At 38.5% G+C, this 17,606-nt stretch overlaps 2 protein-coding genes across 2 annotated transcripts in view; one reads left to right on the top strand and one right to left on the bottom strand.

Moving 5' to 3' along the window:
* Positions 1-8,312: 8,312 nt before the first annotated feature.
* On the bottom strand, positions 8,313-9,904 carry LOC107598200 (forkhead box protein D1-like). Its single transcript, XM_016289477.1, has one exon. It carries the CDS (start codon positions 9,671-9,673, stop codon positions 8,630-8,632), a length of 1,044 nt encoding a protein of 347 aa, XP_016144963.1. The 5' UTR covers positions 9,674-9,904; the 3' UTR covers positions 8,313-8,629.
* Positions 9,905-14,152: 4,248 nt separating this feature from the next.
* The window catches only part of LOC107596815 (transcription factor BTF3-like), a 7,366-nt gene continuing 3,912 nt past the window's right edge, over positions 14,153-17,606 (top strand). Inside the window, exons 1-4 of the mRNA XM_016287658.1 lie at positions 14,153-14,298; positions 15,108-15,176; positions 15,289-15,402; positions 16,167-16,368. Of these exons, the coding sequence (XP_016143144.1) occupies positions 15,108-15,176; positions 15,289-15,402; positions 16,167-16,368 (385 nt within the window). The 5' untranslated portion in view covers positions 14,153-14,298. The remainder of the gene's footprint in view (positions 14,299-15,107; positions 15,177-15,288; positions 15,403-16,166; positions 16,369-17,606) is intronic.

The raw sequence follows: 17,606 nt of genomic DNA on the forward strand, positions 1-17,606 counted from the left end.
AAACTAGCTTCTTGAGCTAACAGATGTGCATATTCAGTTTTAACAGTGACTTTTTCATAGAAATGGACTATATGACTTAATGTTTATTAACATTAAGGCTATTAAAGGGCAAAGCCTTATGCCAGAGAGAGATAGAAGCGTTTGGCTAATGCTGAACATGTTTCGGTAGACCACATAACCTTGGAAATGCTTCAAGAAGGCTTTGCACACTTCTTTCCTATCTCACCCCCCCCATCATACTACATAAGCCACTTTGACACTGAGGCTCAAACCTTGTGATGCCTTTACTCACTGTGTAGTTTTTGATCACTATCTTGCACATTTTCAAAGCCCAATCTGTTTCAGGGCTTGTAGGGGTGTTTCGGTGCTGTTCCCTTCTTAATAGCAGAGTGGAACAAAGTTGCTGCTGTGTCAGATAATGATGGTGTGAGTCGAGGAGCCTTGTGTTACACTGTACCTTTCACTGCCGCCTGGAGAAAACCGTCAGTGACTGATGAAACTACGGCATCATGCTCGATCCAGAAGAAGGAAGTGGAGAAGGGAGGGAACGTATTGAGTAAGAGGCAGACTGAAAGAGCAAGTCTTCATGGGTGGTTCCCTCTGTTGTCTTTGGTTTAGTTGAATGACTGACAAGGGCGTCATGCAAATGCGAAGTTCAGAGAGCAAGCATAGACAGGAACTCTAAATGTCTGCTTTCAGTGGCCACACACATGCACGTGCGCTTTCTTTCACACATAGACATTTTTGACAGCCATCCTCAAAATGCTTATTTTACCAACAATGTCTACGATTGTTGGATTTCTTTCTTCTTAAAAAAATAAAAATAAAAATGATGGATGGCCTGTGAAACAGATATTGGACAACTTTAGCTTGGCTAACAAAGATTGTGAAAATGTTTGGTCAGTTAACCTAAAAATATACTTAAAGTGGTAGCTAAATGAACTGTATTTTTTTTCCAAGTAATAACAAATACATTAGGTTACACCAACAAAATCACTTTTAAGAATCAAACTAGCTTCTTGAGCTAACAGATGTGCATATTCAGTTTTAACAGTGACTTTGTCATAGAAATGGACTATATGACTTAATGTTTATTAACATTAAGGCTATTAAAGGGCAAAGCCTTATGCCAGAGAGAGATAGAAAGAGAGAGAGAGAGAGAGAGTAGTAGTGGTGAGCCTCTGGTTAACGTCCAGTGCGGTGCGCGGTGTAGATTACCTATGGGTGTCACTGTGATGAATGGCCCGGCATGGCGTGCTAAAATGTTTATGTCCAGTGGCGTTATTGCATGTAACTGGCGTCCACAATCAGGCTGCTTGGGGAAATACGATTGAGTCGATCATTATAGGATGCATTAAAGGTAGGGAAGTGTGTCTGTATTAGCCAGATTTGAACAGACAAATAGTAGCATGTACACATAGGTGGAGGGTGAACCAACTCCAGGGTAAGGCTAAAAGCAGCCAAATGTATTAAACATCAAAAACCAGTCTTTTTAGGCAAGAACCAGACATGGGTGTCAACGAAGGCTAAATTTTTTTTTTAATGGGACTGAATTTGTATTTAACATGATTACAATGTAATAAAAACGTTAGGAATGGATAATTATATAACGTTTCCTTTCCACGGTTATTCAAACAGCAAATAAATTATATATAGAAAGTGACATTATCACTCACATTGATCTATCGCGAGTTTATGCACTCTCAAAAAACAAAACTATGGTTATAATAACTGAAGCTGTATACACTGTGAAATGAATCTATTACTTACATTGTAAGTACATCTGCGCTTTGTTGTTTATGATGAGAGAATTCGCAAGAGTCCAGAATTTAGTCAGCGAACGCACGCGCACTCAACAAAACTGATGTTTCAACGATGAATCATCTGAACGCTTCTGATTGGCCATTGCATTCCTAACCTCAACAGAATTGTGTGTGATTGGTTCAAATGCGCAACACTGTAAAAACGTCTAAAATGAAATACGGTGCAGCATAGGGCAGATCTTAATTTAATGCCGCAATCGACAGTCTATTCATATTCATTTTGTTAGCAACAGACTTAACAGATTTAATTTATTTGGAATTTTTGTCCAATTTAGTGCCATTTTTGCCCCAAGTCACCGTGGCCAGAGGAAGCCTAAGCCTTACACACGCTCCGCCTATGCATGCACATATAAAAACACAGAACTAGATTTGGCCCACTGTTCAGTGAGAATGTTTTATTGCACCTTGCCATAAGCATAATCATTTAAAAATGAGGGTTCATAGAAGGCATTTCAACATAATTCTTTCAAATAAAATTTCAGTTTGTTCAATAATTATTTATTCCTTTAAAGGAAATAAGGACTAATTAGGTGTGCCAAATCAATGCTGATGACTTAATAGGTGTGTTTATGGAATATTATAGTGATGGACAGTTTTGCTTCTCTGGCTTAAACATGCACATGTAGTGACTGATCCTCTTCCAGGCACTTTAAACCCATCATCTCTAACAAAACGAGGTATTTCCCCACAGAACATGTGCTGCAATTGCAGTTATCTGCCGTGTCTGTCATAATGGCTGTGGATGTTGGTTTACACTTGAAATAAGAAATGTATATTTCAAATGTGTAGAGTGATTTGATATTATGTATACATATTAAGCAGTGTCAATAAAAAAAAATAAGTGAGCATAAAAACAGTATTAAGCAAAACCACTGGATTTATTTTCATAACCTCTCCACAGGAATCGCTTCAATGCAATGTCAGCACCGGCAGCGGGGGCAGATAGGAAGATGGGATGGTGAAAATATAGCAATGGACAGTGTTTTAAAGCAAGTACAGAAAAGAGAGAAAGGAGACAACGAAATAGAAGCAGAAAAGGGATAAAGAGATAAAGCAGAATTGACAAAAGACAGAAAGAAAGAGAAGAAGAAAAGAGAAAGCATGAAAGGAAGAGAGAAGTAATTGACTGAAGTTGGGTGGCAGAGAGACTAGTGTGTTTGTGGGCTCTCTAACTCTCTCTAATTGGAGCTGTATTCAGACCTGCCTTTAGTTCTCAAACTTGCTAATGGAGCGTAAAACTCACACACACATACACACAAACACACTGTTCAGCTCTATACAGCTACAGAGGATAAGTGTTGCTGGGCTACAATGTGAATAGATCAGAAAGGGATTCAACGCCTCCCATGGAGGGCATTCACTGCCTTATTACATCTCTCCTTGTAATACCGCTCATGCTTATTCACACACATGCACACACAATGGATTCTAAAAAGTTACATTAGTAGAGGATGTAATCAAAGTGGAACATAGTGTGTGTAAGTGTGTATCAGGTGAATTTTGCTTTTAATATGGAATCAAACTTGTGAAACTTATTTGCAAAGCTTTTTCTTCTTAATTTTGCAGTATTTTGATGTGAAATTCCACAAAATTTTTATGAAGTGTCAGATTTTTGAGTTAACCATTTTATTGTTTACCATGGTTAACAATGTGCTTCTAAACTAAAACAGATTTCACTGTAAACTTTTTTTTCATACAAGCTGAATGTGCATTTGTGTGGTAACATCTAAAATAAAAATATTATCAAATTGGCTGCATTTGTTTTCACCAAAAGTCTTGTTTTTTTTTTTTAGATCAATTCAGTTAGTTTGCATCATGAAACTGATATTGTACAATTAAATTGTCTATAAGTTCTGTTACTGTACCACAACCAGTTTACTTTCACTGCAGATGTCATGACGAGCAGGCTGTAATGTCATTGTGGAGTGTGCTTTACTGTGTGTGACAGTTAGCTTTCAGACACTTTGTTATGGCTCTAGCCCTGATCTCTATGACCTTTAAACCTCACTTGATAAACTTCTAACTGGGGATCTTGGGTCAAACTCAGCATTGCCACACGATCCTAAACACTTGAAAACAAAGAAGAACATTTCCAGCACTTTGTTTCCAGTTTTGTAAACTGCAGTATGTTTAAGTTTTGTAAACTCCAGCCTCTTGGTGTGGTTTACTGGTCCTACTCACCCAATTTTCTGTTCTTTATATTTAAATTGGTTTAGAATTGTGGATGTAACAACATAAATTATGAGCACCAGTGTTTGTGTATTGTTCTTTGGTCTGATGCTGGCCACAAAGACATTCACTCACTGTGTAGTCCACTCAATCTTCAACTTCCTGGTTTTTTTTTTCTTCTTTTTTCCTTGTAGCTTGTCGAAAGAACATATATGATGTGGAATTTTTGCTGAATTGCTTGAATTATTATTATTGATGATGATGATTATTATGATGAGGATGATGATGATGCATATTTAATAGGTTTTTGACAGGAGACTAAAATAATACTGGTATACTAGTAATACTGTTATATATCTTTATATGTTTAGAAAAAAAACACTTTATCTTCATGTTTGTTGCCGTTGTGCACAAGCAGTTTCCCTCCATATCTGCACCAGCGCCTTTTTCGTGATCCGTAGTTTAAGTCTATGGTGAAGAAATTATTCTGTTAGTTTAGAACACAGACTTATTTTCATGATTTTATTAGCAAGCAAATAACTGCAAAATATAGCTTCTGCTGCTGCTGCTGCTCCTGCTAATAATAATAATAATAATAATAATAATTGAATTATGGTTAAGTAGCAGTAGAATTGTGGATGTAACAACATAAATTATGAGCACCAGTGTTTGTGTATTGTTCTTTGGTCTGATGCTGGCCACAAAGACATTCACTCACTGTGTAGTCCACTCAATCTTCAACTTCCTGTTTTTTTTTTTCTTCTTTTTTCCTTGTAGCTTGTCGAAAGAACATATATGATGTGGAATTTTTGCTGAATTGCTTGAATTATTATTATTGATGATGATGATTATTATGATGATGATGATGATGATGCATATTTAATAGGTTTTTGACAGGAGACTAAAATAATACTGGTATACTAGTAATACTGTTATATATCGTTATATGTTTAGAAAAAAAACACTTTATCTTCATGTTTGTTGCCGTTGTGCACAAGCAGTTTCCCTCCTTATCTGCACCAGCGCCTTTTTCGTGATCCGTAGTTTAAGTCTATGGTGAAGAAATTATTCTGTTAGTTTAGAACACAGACTTATTTTCATGATTTTATTAGCAAGCAAATAACTGCAAAATATAGCTGCTGCTGCTCCTGCTAATAATAATAATAATAATAATAATAATAATTGAATTATGGTTATGTAGCAGCATTTTTTTATAATTGTTGTTATATGGGGGGGGGGGGGGGGTTCATCAAGATGACCCACGGCTCGTTTTGAACCGCATCAGTGGTGCTCTTTGATTGCCTAAAAATAATTTTTCATCTGGGTTGGTCTCAAACATTTTCTAATTGTGGACTTAATTGTCGTCCCTTTGAAGAAGTGTATCTATAATTACAGGCCATTATCCCGTATAAGCATCCCAGCAGCAGTTAATTATGATGGCAATGGAATTTGGTGAAGTTCAGCAAACTGGCCTCGGCATCTCGACACACATGCACGCCCTCTGTGAAACTGACCGATTTCCTTTTACTATCTCTAGCCCACTCTGTAAATTGAATCCTGGTCCTTACAAATGACAGCAGATGACAAAAAGAAAAAGTGTTAGAGCGGTGTACTCCCATGAACACGGCCAGCTGGATCAGATCACGCCGATTATCACCGACCTAAGGGCAGGGATACACCGCGTTTCTCACCCCAGTGACACTGTGCTGTCGCTGAGTAGCAATTACGGAGATAAATGTGGGAAACAACATATAGAGATATGTAGGCCATGATGGGGAACCGACATCGCCGTTTCTGTTGTCTGTTAGTGAGGAGTGAATATAGGCTAACAATAATGTTGTAATGACGGGATAAGAAAAAATCACATTATCCTCTTAAAATCTTTCAAAGTATCACACTGATCGAGCGAAATAGACAGATACAGTTAATTTATGTAACACGAATACTGCACATGAAGTGTAGGCCGAATGACAGAATATATAATCCACCATATTATAAGGCTTCTTTTTATTTTATGTACTTTTTTATTTTGACTGCTGTTGTGTTAATTATAGGCTTATATTTCCTGAAAATATTAATTCACAATTACTCAGCTCTACCTTAGGAAATAAATTGCGTTCCATCGTTTTATCACAATAATGTTTCAACTTTGTAATTTCATCGATGAATACGTAAGAGTGTGGGAGCACCGAAACCTGTCAGTTTTTCTTCTGAAAAAGGTGGCCACAGTCATTCTCTCAGAGGCCTCAGTTGAACTGGACAGCCATAGGCGTATGGGCTACTATCTTTTCCAAATGCATCCTGGAACAATAATCCTGCAGAGTAGAAGTCTTTTACGGACAAAGTTTATCTCATTATATAGCGGAGACAAAATACTCCCGATGCTGCTTGTCATTTCAAAACAGCCCCCATGATAACCTTTGCATTAGAGTTCAACTGGGTCTCCACTATCTCCCTCTGTGTGTGTGTGTGTGTGTGTGTGTGTGTGTGTGCGCGCGCGCGCGTGTCTCACACAGCCATTTTTCCTCAAGCAATGCATGACGCTGTCAAATGCTGCAACAGCAAAAACTGCAATCATTGACCCTCGAACTGAACTGCACAACCTCTTCTTTATTAGTAACATATATATATATATATATATATATATATATATTAATTACCTTTTATTATCCTTTTAATTTTGTCGTCATCGACCTTCTCGTATTTGTTGTTGTTTTCTTTAATATATGCCTTTAAATGGCTCCTGAAGGTCACTGTTGCAGTAGTTAGCTGTTAGTTTGATTGTTGGTTAGAAGTGGCTACATTTATGCATTTTAATCCTGTGCTTGTTGTATTTATTTTTCAGGATAGCCTACACGAGGATCAAGACAAAGTGAACACCTGGTTTCAGAGGCAGAATGTAAGAGTCATATAATCCTACACTCTAAAAAATACTGGGTTGTTTCAACCCAACTTTGGGTCAAATATGGACTAACCAAAATTTAGGGTTAAAAATTGCATTTTAAAATTTAACCCAACAGCTGGGTTAGTCTATATTTGACCCAAAGTTGGGTTGAAACAACCCAGCATTTTTAGAGTGTATTTGCAGAGCTGGGTAGATTACAAATTTTAACTCGTTACCGATTCCAAATTGAATGACACAATAGTTAGTGGCGTAATCCATTACATTACACATTTTAAGTAATATAATCAGACTAAGCTTTGATTACTTTTAGATTACGTTTTGCCTACTCGTTTATCACACCGTATTAAATAGGTTAATCTTGTGCCATTTTGATATAAAAATACAAAGAGTAAGAAAATATATTCCATTCGTTGTAATTAACAACATGAAGTGCATTAAACGTTACATTACTTCAAGGTTTCTCAAACGGGGGTTCCTAAAGGAACTGCAGGGGATTCCTGAGTTTAATGGAAAACTAATATTTAATCTAAAAAGCATAAAAAGTATGCTAAAATTAAAATAAATAATTTTAAAGTAACATCAAGCAAAATAAAACACCTACTAAAAATCAATATTTTATTTGTTTACCTGCATGTCATGTGACCATTAACCAACGCCAGACAACCGTGAACATGCAAATGTGATGCTATACTATTCAAATATGTATTTAGGTGAAAGGTTCAGATGAATAACCTGAATGTGTGCATGTGTTTGAAAGACAAAAGCCTTCCAAAGACATAGTAATGCATGGTTAAATAACCCACTGACTGATAATTCAATGTATTCATCAGTAGGCCTAGTTGATGCAATGTTGAAACACTTCTTGAACCTGAAATGATTTTTATAAATCCAGAGGTCAAATGCTGTGTGGCCACCTGACTAATGACTGTTCTTTGTGTGAATGTCCACAAAACTGGAAGACTTTCTGAGTGTATAGCAGTGGGCAATTTTATAAATATAATTTATTGCTATTACGTGAATAATATGTAATCAATAAAAAAAGTAACTGTAGTCTGATTACTAGTAGCCTATTTGAAAAAGTAATTTAATCTAATAACAAGAACTTAATTTTTAAAATGTGATTACGTAGTCCAGATGAAAATCATTTAGGCTACCAGCTCTGCCTATTAGCATTTAAAGCTATTGAGACTATCAATAAGGTCATTTCCACTCGATCTTATTTTGCAAAACAATATTTATTATTAATGAAAAACAGACCGTGTAAAAAATATCACACTCCGAGTATACAAGATCAAAGAATGTACATTGTTTATTAGGCTACTGAAGAAGTACACGTTGTATAAAAAATGTTCGATTTTCACTCTTGTGAATTTTCATTACAAAGTACAAATAATAAAATCAGTTTGCCAAACTAGAAAACATCTGTGTTTTCACACAAAATATATCATTCTAGACATTTGACAATTTATTTTATAGCCTGTTAAAAATGTTGTCCTGAGACGCCCTATGCAGTGATTACCACAATCACACCGACAACGAAAAGTTCGTGGGGGCGGAAATTAGATTGAACTAAAATGTTAACATAAATATATATTCATATTTCACAGCTTGAATATAGGCACGAACGTGTTAATGTCCACCATTCAGCTGCGTGAAACAAACAATACAAAAATAATCCTACCTTAAACACAGGAGTGTATCGCTTTAAAATGTGAAAAAAAAGAAAAAAAAATTAACAGCCGCTAGTGCCACTGACAATCCGGTTTGCGTAGGTTTCGTGTAAAGACGTCGGTCCGTGCAAGACTCCCGGTAGTGGGGTTGGGGAGTGCTGAGACGCGAGGGTCGGCGGAAGCACCGGGACCACTGGGGAAGTCCGTGAGGCACAATGCGAGTGCGTGGGGCTTAAAGAGCTCCCGATAATGCTGTCTATGGAGAAGGGTGAACGGTGAACCGGGGACTTAGCCGCAGTCTGTATGGGGGAAGAAAGCCCGGGGCTTAGAGGAGGATAGAAGCGGGAACGGGTGAGCTCCGCAGTGTTTGGCATGAGGGAAGGCGCGGGGATGAGAGTTCCGGTGTGAGGATGCCGGCACGAGGGCGGCGGCGGCAGCGGCTGCTGCTGCTGCTGAAAGGCGAGGAGCGCAGAATGCGCATGATAAGACTGAAGCTGCAGACCGTATCCACAACCGTAAGGTCCGTAGCCGTACGCAGCGGCCGCGGGGAGAAAGCCTCCGTGATCGCGGAGAAGTTCAGGCACCTGCTGGCGCTTAAAGCGTTTCCGGCGGCGTAGAAAGCTCCCGTTATCAAACATGTCGGCGGACTCTGGGTCCAGTGTCCAGTAGTTGCCTTTACCGGGGTTCCCGGGCTCCCGCGGTATCTTGACGAAGCAGTCGTTTAAGGACAGGTTGTGCCGGATAGAGTTCTGCCAAGCTGGAAACTTTTCCCGGTAGTACGGAAATCTGTTACTGATGAAGTCGCAGATCTCGCTGAGCGTCAGGCGCTTCTTGGGACTCTGGAGGATTGCCATGGTGATGAGTGCGATGTAGGAGTATGGGGGCTTCACCAGGGTGTTCTTACTTGCTGGCTTATAGGGGTCCCGTGCGGCGGAGGCATCCACACATGACGGTGAACCGCCGAGCAGGATCTCGTCGTGCATCTGAGACACCTCGTCCACGTAGGAGCGCGTCTGGCCGTCGCCATCATCTCCCTCTCCGACTACGTCGATGTCGGTCTCCTCCGAGAGCACAGACGCATCCGACATCTCGGAGCTCAAAGTCATGGCTCTCTCGGGTCTCCGATGGGCTACGGTGTGCTGAGCCTGCGTGCTGCCTGCGCTCTCGATTCGAGAGAACTCATAAGACGCGCCGAGCAGATGCGGGAGAGGCGGAGAGGACGTGCCAGTGTGTCACCAGTGCCATAGGCTTTTAATGGATTACTATCGGCACGGAATCAAGAAGTCGCCCAAATCCCAACATCCACGCGCTTATTCTGTCTGGGGAGACCCTCCTAAAGGCCAGACCAGGATTCCAAAGAGGGCGGACCTTTCCATGCGCTTTATACCAGCTCGCTGATCACATGACAAAACAGCGTCACCGCTGCTATTGAAGAGATAAAAAATATCAGTCTTTGGAAAATAATCTAAAGAACTGCGAGGTTCATTTGTATCTTTAAGCGGTCACCACTGCTTACTGGTTTTGTGGGAATTTTACTCTCTTCTTTAAAAGCTTATTGACTCGAAGATGTAAGAAGCTCAGCGAATTAAGCACGTCTTTATGGTAGGACCCTCCCTGCTATTGTTACATTTCTCCTAATAGGGTGAAACCCATAATAAATGTTTTTTTTTTTTTTTTTACTGTATGTCTGTTCAGGTGCATGGCGTTTAATGCGGACATAATGGAATTGTTGGTGGTTTCAGAAATGCTTCAAAACATCCACTCGGTTATCTGCCTCAGTACGCATCGCAGTTTGCGTGACACGGGAGTGCTCTAGATCATCCGCGAGCCATTGGTAATGGAAAAAAAGTCTCGCATCAGTCACGCGGATCACGAAAGAGCATTCTAGCTTGCGAAAAAGCAGGGCACATGCGCGTCTGCCCTATTCCGAGAGGGCCAACATTGTCATATTCATAATTAATATTAGCCATTGGTATCTGGTCGGGCAGCAGTCTCCCTGTTATTTTAAAAATGTTAAACAGTAGCATATTTGTGAGAGTATACTGAAATATTGGTCGTTTCTGAACTGTCATGATTTTGCACATAAAAAAGCCGTGCGCAGTGCGCTTCAAAATGATAAGCGTCCAACGTGCAAACAGGCCTCAGTTAAAACAAAGGGGCCAATACATGACAATAATTAAAGCATTATATTAAAGCATTAAAAGGTTCATGAAAAAGTTAATGCTGCTTGAAAATACACACCCAAAAGTATCCATATCTCATCAAAATTAAATATTAACAGGATTAAAATTCAATTATCACACGCGGAATCAAAATCGTTTGTAGTTTTTATTTGTTTGTTTAATTTTTTTTTAGCTGTACAGTGTTTGTTTAATTTGTTGTTCCTCCTTTTAGGGAGAATGTCTGTCTTTTTCTTTCTGTTTGCTTTCCCACGTTTGTTTTTACAAAGTGAGCCTATAAAGCCTAGCTCAATAGCTGAATAGTATTAAATAGAAAGGCTATCAAGTGTGACACCTAATTGTTGAGATTAACAAGGCACTATTTATAGATGTTTTTAGATAGCCTATATACATTGCATTAAACAATTAAAGTGCGTATTGTTTTGTGTTGTTGTAATTAATTTATTATTTGTTTAAATAAACTTAGTTATTAATGTCATAATATCTTCACTGCATTATTATAATTATAATAATTATTATTATTCACAACTGTAATAATAATAATAATAATAAAACCTTTAGTTTACAAATAATTTTGTAGGCCTAAACTAAAAAACATAGCCAGTCAAAACGCTAGCTATGCCAATTAAGAGTCAACTGGCTCTGCCAATTAAAAGAAAAACATAGAGAAATTGCATATAAAGTTGGATACTAAAACAACTTGTGGTAGGAGTGATGAAAATATACTTGTCCAAAAGACACACAACGCTGACCCATAGAAACTCCTGTACCCGACATAAAATAAAGGTCTTTTCGAACTTCTCAAAATGAATTATCTTTTCCTTTTTTTATTACAGTTCCATGTTGGTTCTGGAGGATGCAGTGGGTATAAGGGGTATTTTTGTATGATTACAGTCAAAACGCTAGCTATGCCAATTAAGAGTCAACTGGCTCTGCCACTTAAAAGAAAAACAAAAACATAGAGAAATTGCATATAAAGTTGGATACTAAAACAACTTGTGGTAGGAGTGATGAAAATATACTTGTCCAAAAGACACACAACGCTGACCCATAGAAACTCCTGTACCCGACATAAAATAAAGGTCTTTTCGAACTTCTCAAAATGAATTATCTTTTCCTTTTTTTATTACAGTTCCATGTTGGTTCTGGAGGATGCAGTGGGTATAAGGGGTATTTTTGTATGATTACAAAAACATCTGGTCCGGTTTGATGGCCGTTTTATGGTAACTCATGTGGTCAGGCTTGTGTATTTAACATATATTTACTTCATCCAGCAGTTATTAAAGGCTGTGAGAGTGCCATCTCGCGGCAGTTCAGATCATACTGACACCACTTTAAATCCTTTTATCTGTTTAACATGTTAATGTAGCCTAAATTCTAGGCCTATAGTGTTTTTGTTCCGGATTATTGCTTTACAAATATAAAAAAAAACAGTTGTTTTGCAAGCAATGGGTTGATGTAATTTATTGTGGTTAGTTTAATAATAATCTGACTGATAACTTATTGAATATTTATAGCCTATACATAATATTAAAAACATTCATAATAAAAGCGTCTCGAACAAAATATTTCTTTATTCAATCTTTAATTAACGTGACCGGTTCATTTTTTCTATTTTTGCAGTGTTTGCCTTGGGGATTGGGGAAAAAAGTCTTGATGTTAGGGACTGATATTAAGGTTTTTATACCAAAAATCATGGTTGTAGCTATAGCTAAAATAGGTTTAACTCAAAGAGTTAGCCAAATTATAGCCTATATTTGGAATATATCAAAAGGCGAACATAAGATGCTTAAACTATTTAGTGAAAAAAGGACGTTAGACTATTTTAACTCAGATAAAGAAATATTAGCTACATTAGAGACGAATGCAGAATGCAAATTTATCTTCTGAAAAATATTTTATGCATATTTCGGCACAATTAAAAAAATATATAGCCTATATAAATTGTGAAGCTCGAGGTCAGAAAGTCAGAAGGTCAGAACGCGTATGCAGCTAAGTGAACTTTCATCAGGTCAGGACATTATTATATTTACCCTGAACAGATAGGCTAATGCAGATAAATGAGCTCAGGTGAACAGAACACATTTTTAAATAGCCTACATTGGATTTGAAAAAAAAAAATCTAGTTTTTAAAATATAATCAGTCTTTATAAATAAATCAGCTGGGTGTTTGTAGGCCTATTGATTGAGGAGGACAGAAGCCTATGCGCAATCCGACATCACAGTAACTGGCAGTGATGTTCATATTGGCTGTGGTTTAATTATTCTGCGCGTGCGAGTGAATGAAATGGAGTTTTTGAGAACCGGGGCGCAGTGAGCCGGGTCAGGGCTTGTATGTGTGGTTAAACCACATCTAAAGTGTTTCTAAAGTCCCAGAGGGGTTAGCAGGCGCTTTCCGTGCCACGGGGTACCATGAAAGCACTTCCCTGCCACGGCTCCTCTGGGTGACAAGTCCCATGAATATAATGTGAACTGCAGGGATTCGGACGTACTCTACAATAAATTTCACATGCACGAAATAAAACCGGTTTAAAGTTATAATGGGTATATGTGTGCGTTTCGAAAGTGCTTGAAAAATTCTGCTGCTCTCCAAGTAGGAGTAATGTTTTTAAATAGTAGCTCCATTGTGATGTAGTAATACCAGTAGGCTTTCACAGTCTTTTTCTGATAGGCTGCGTGTTCTAATCTTTCGAGTAGCCTAGTGGAAAAATAATGTATTTTAACATATTCCCCAGTAATAGCTACCGAACGTTTGGTTACTTCCACAGTGACAGACACAAATTATTTCTAGATTTGCATCCACGTGGAAAAAGCTCGCCGATTCTTCCTCAATTCTCTGAGGTGTTCTGACATCTGCAATTCCAGACTTCATAATTTCATGCAATGTGAATATAGCTACATTCTGATATAAGATTGAGCTCTTTATGATAGCCTACATTTATTTATTTAAATAAAAATATACAATAACAACTGAACTGAGGTTATAGGTGCTGCAAAATACACTTGTTTATCTCGTTTCAGCATTCCAGATCACACATTTACCTCTGAAAGTCAACGCATTTATCCCTGAAAAACAGGCCTGGTTGATTTACAGTCCTTTCGATTAGTAAAATAATTGATAGTCTTACTTTTGAAGGCTTGAATTTATCCACATTTATCCGGTATTGTCCTATAACGGAACAAAATGTGCAAATATCGTTCTGTATCTATTAATACACTTCAATTGATTGAATTAATTTTCCACCAAGCAGTAAATCTACCATCAAATAGGCTAGACTTCTTCTAACAGATTATATTAATGCTTATAAAAAGGCGTATTGATTTGACAATGCATATTGGCAAAATCAACATACATTATAGCCTTACACAAATACCGCACAAAAGGGACCCGACGTCGCTGGCTGAGCACTATTCTTGGCCCAGACTTGCGCAGGGCAGGCAGGAATGGTTTCTGGATCCAGCCCACTGTCGCATTTCAGTCCTGTCGTCACTTCCGTCATCCTCTCTCGCTTCCATCTTGCTCTCCGCGTGTGTTTGCAGCTAGCGTGCAGGTCAGTGAGGAGCTCTAAAATACACTATTTCCTGCAAAACCACTCCTGGTTCCGAGGCTCAAGGTAAATAAGTACCTTATTTACCAAACGCGGCTGCTTTTTTGTAGGGACCACCCGCGGAAAGATGCCTGAACCGGCTCGGGTGAGACTCGGCCCTGCCGGGAGAGACCCAGGCCTGAGAGCGCGTGAGATTAGCACTCCTGCTAGCTCACTGCAAACAAACTCAACGAGCCTCCACATGCGATCCATTTATCTCACGTTTTTACATTTATAGTTATAAACCGAATTCCAATGTCGTTTTCGTTTATGTTGCGACTTTTCCCTCAGCGTTTAGCGTCTTAAAATGGACGGTTTTCTTAGTGGACCGAGAGCAAGAGTCTGTTTATTCAGAGAGAAATCCCGTCGCATTGTTTTGTATTTTAAACGTTGATTGGCTGCATAATAGCATCGGCCTGGAAGTGTTACCTCGTGGGTGTAAAAACTATCTGACTTTAACTACTTTAGTTAAGTGGTCGCTCTTGCTCAACAGGCCTGTCAACCAGCGCCCATAGTTTGCTCTTTTTTATTAGCAACTGTTTCTCTACTAAAGGCCGTTTCTGACTTGTTCAGTGTGTTTGAAAATGAACAAGGACGTGAGCTGGACGATTTGGTAATGGCTGTGCATGTGTATTGAAGTTTTCTTTCTTGTGTACTAAAGAAAAGTTTGTCCGTTGAATGTGTCATTCAGACCGCACCCCTACAACTCATTTGTGCTTTAACTTCACTCTGCACTACACAGTATCATTAACATCCTTCTGTTTGTCTTACAGATGAAAGAAACTATAATGAACCAGGAGAAATTAGCCAAGTTGCAGGCACAAGTCCGCATCGGTGGAAAGGTAAGAGAATGTTAAAACCCCACTGAAACTTGGTTCATGTGTATTTACTTAACTGTCATGTCTAACAAGAGTAGTTTCTCACAGACACACTGATGGTATTTTGTTATGATAGGGTACCGCCCGCAGAAAGAAGAAGGTGGTCCACAGAACGGCCACTGCCGATGACAAAAAGCTCCAGTTCTCCCTGAAGAAATTGGGAGTAAATAACATCTCTGGCATTGAAGAGGTAAGGTTTGGTTTTGGCTGAATACACATTCTGTGTTTACAAATGTGACCCTGGACCACAAAACCAGTCATAAGGGTAAATTTTTTTTCAAAATTGAGATTTATACATCTTAGGGCTGTGCAAAAAATCAAATGCGATTTTCATGCTCATCTTGTCAGTAAAGCCGGTTCTGTGATTAGTAGTAAATCTCCAGCACGTGCTTTCAGATGGAGCGGCATTTACTACACAGAGCTGTAGATCACTGATAAGCTACGCAAAATCATGTTCATAATCTGCAATGAATTGCCTGCAATTTTGCGTAGCTTGTCAGTGAACTACGGCTCTGTGTAGTAAATGCCGCTCCATCTGAAAGCACGTGCTGGAGATGGCCCTACATCATCTGTAAGCTGAATAAGCTTTCCGTTGCTGTATGGTTTGTTAGGATAGTACAATATTTGGCCAAGATACAACTATTTGAAAATCTGGAATCTGCGGGTGCAAAAAAAATCTAAATATTGAGATGCAATGTATATTACTAATCAAAAATAAATTTGATATTTACAGTAGGAAATTTACAAAATAGCTTCATGGAACATGATCTTTACTTAATATCCTAATGATTTTTGGCTTGAAAGAAAAATCGATAATTTTGACCCATACAATGTATTTTTGGCTATTGCTACAAATATACCCGTGCTACTTATGACTGGTTTTGTGGTCCAGAGTCACAAATGTCTAAAATGTTTTTCTATGTACACTTATATCATTCAACTGTTGCTTTTCAGGTGAACATGTTCACAAACCAGGGCACGGTGATCCACTTCAACAATCCCAAAGTGCAGGCCTCACTGGCAGCCAACACCTTCACCATCACAGGCCACGCAGAGACCAAGCAGCTGACAGAGATGCTGCCCTCTATCCTCAACCAGTTGGGCGCCGACAGCCTGACCAGTCTGCGCAGACTTGCAGAGGCCCTGCCCAAACAAGGTGTGTTCAGTTCTAAAACTGGGTCAGATTGTACAAGTCTGAGACAGCGTGTCACATTTCATTGTTTTGTTCGTTTTGTGCAGCATAAAATAACTTGCCTAACAAAGTGACAGTCCAGTGTGTGTGTGTGTGTGTGTTGCTAACAGGTGTGAGCACATGTTCCGGGGGAGGGGTGTGTCATTGCTGCTGGTCTGTTCCTAGAGAGTATGCTTTAAAATAGACTTTTAAGCCTGGTACACACTAAAAGGGTGGAAGTCGTGGCCTAGTGGTTCATCTTTGTGACCACCACCCAATGTTATAGCGAATGCAAGGTAACTTTTACCTCAATACCAAAACTAACTGGGCAAATAATTGGACAAAAAATATTGATTAGAGATGAAATATTTCGTTATCTCACTTGTTTAACGCAAAGCTTCCGCAAAGAAAAGTTCTCAGCAAGTGGCTTTGAGCCAAGACAAACGAACGTTTAAACTATAAGGTTGACATTTAAGGGATAATGTATTGTATATTCATAGTTTGCTTATTACACTGATTTTTTTTTTGTTTACCTAAAATAATATATAAATACGGGGATATGAAATATTGAATTGAGATTAATGTTTTGAAATCTTACCTGTTTATGAACAGTGTACAAAACAATCGTCAGGACAATATGATCACTACAGCAAAATTATAGTAGTATTAATACTAAATTCCTCTGATTTCATTTTCAATACAATCAAAAACTGAGACGCAAGACGGCAAGCTGCATTTGAATGAAACGAGAGAGCGCATCCGCGGTGATATAAGAGACATGGGGCGAAATTCAAACAGAAGTGAGCATCCCTATGCCCTACTCGTTCTTTGAAGGGTGCAGGGTATTACGGTCTCGTATAAGCATTTGGAACTCCCTTGGCGAAGGGAAAGACTGACCAAATGTTACCTTGACAACGCTGCGCGTGCGTGCAGCTTTCAGTACTCCATCAGTTGTTGCAAATAAATATTTATTATTATTATTTTATTCAAATAATATTGTCTAATTGTCGTATTTACTATTAAATGTTATTAAACTAGACTTGCTTACACTACCATCTTAAATCATATTTCTATCACTGACAAAAAATTGTCTTACATTAAAATTGAAAAATTTAATTAGCCTATTCTATTTATGTTTGTATGTGAACTCGAAATCAACCCCAACTTTGCTTTAAAAAGCATCACAAGATCTCCTAACCGAAGATCACATGATCACAAACGGA

Source organism: Sinocyclocheilus grahami, unplaced genomic scaffold (genome assembly GCF_001515645.1).
Source record: "Sinocyclocheilus grahami isolate Dianchi unplaced genomic scaffold, SAMN03320097.WGS_v1.1 scaffold12.1, whole genome shotgun sequence".
Taxonomy (NCBI): domain Eukaryota; kingdom Metazoa; phylum Chordata; class Actinopteri; order Cypriniformes; family Cyprinidae; genus Sinocyclocheilus; species Sinocyclocheilus grahami.

Bases quoted from the DNA above. Each gene is read 5' to 3' on its own strand.
- LOC107598200 (XM_016289477.1), bottom strand. From the start codon at position 9,673: ATGACTTTGAGCTCCGAGATGTCGGATGCGTCTGTGCTCTCGGAGGAG.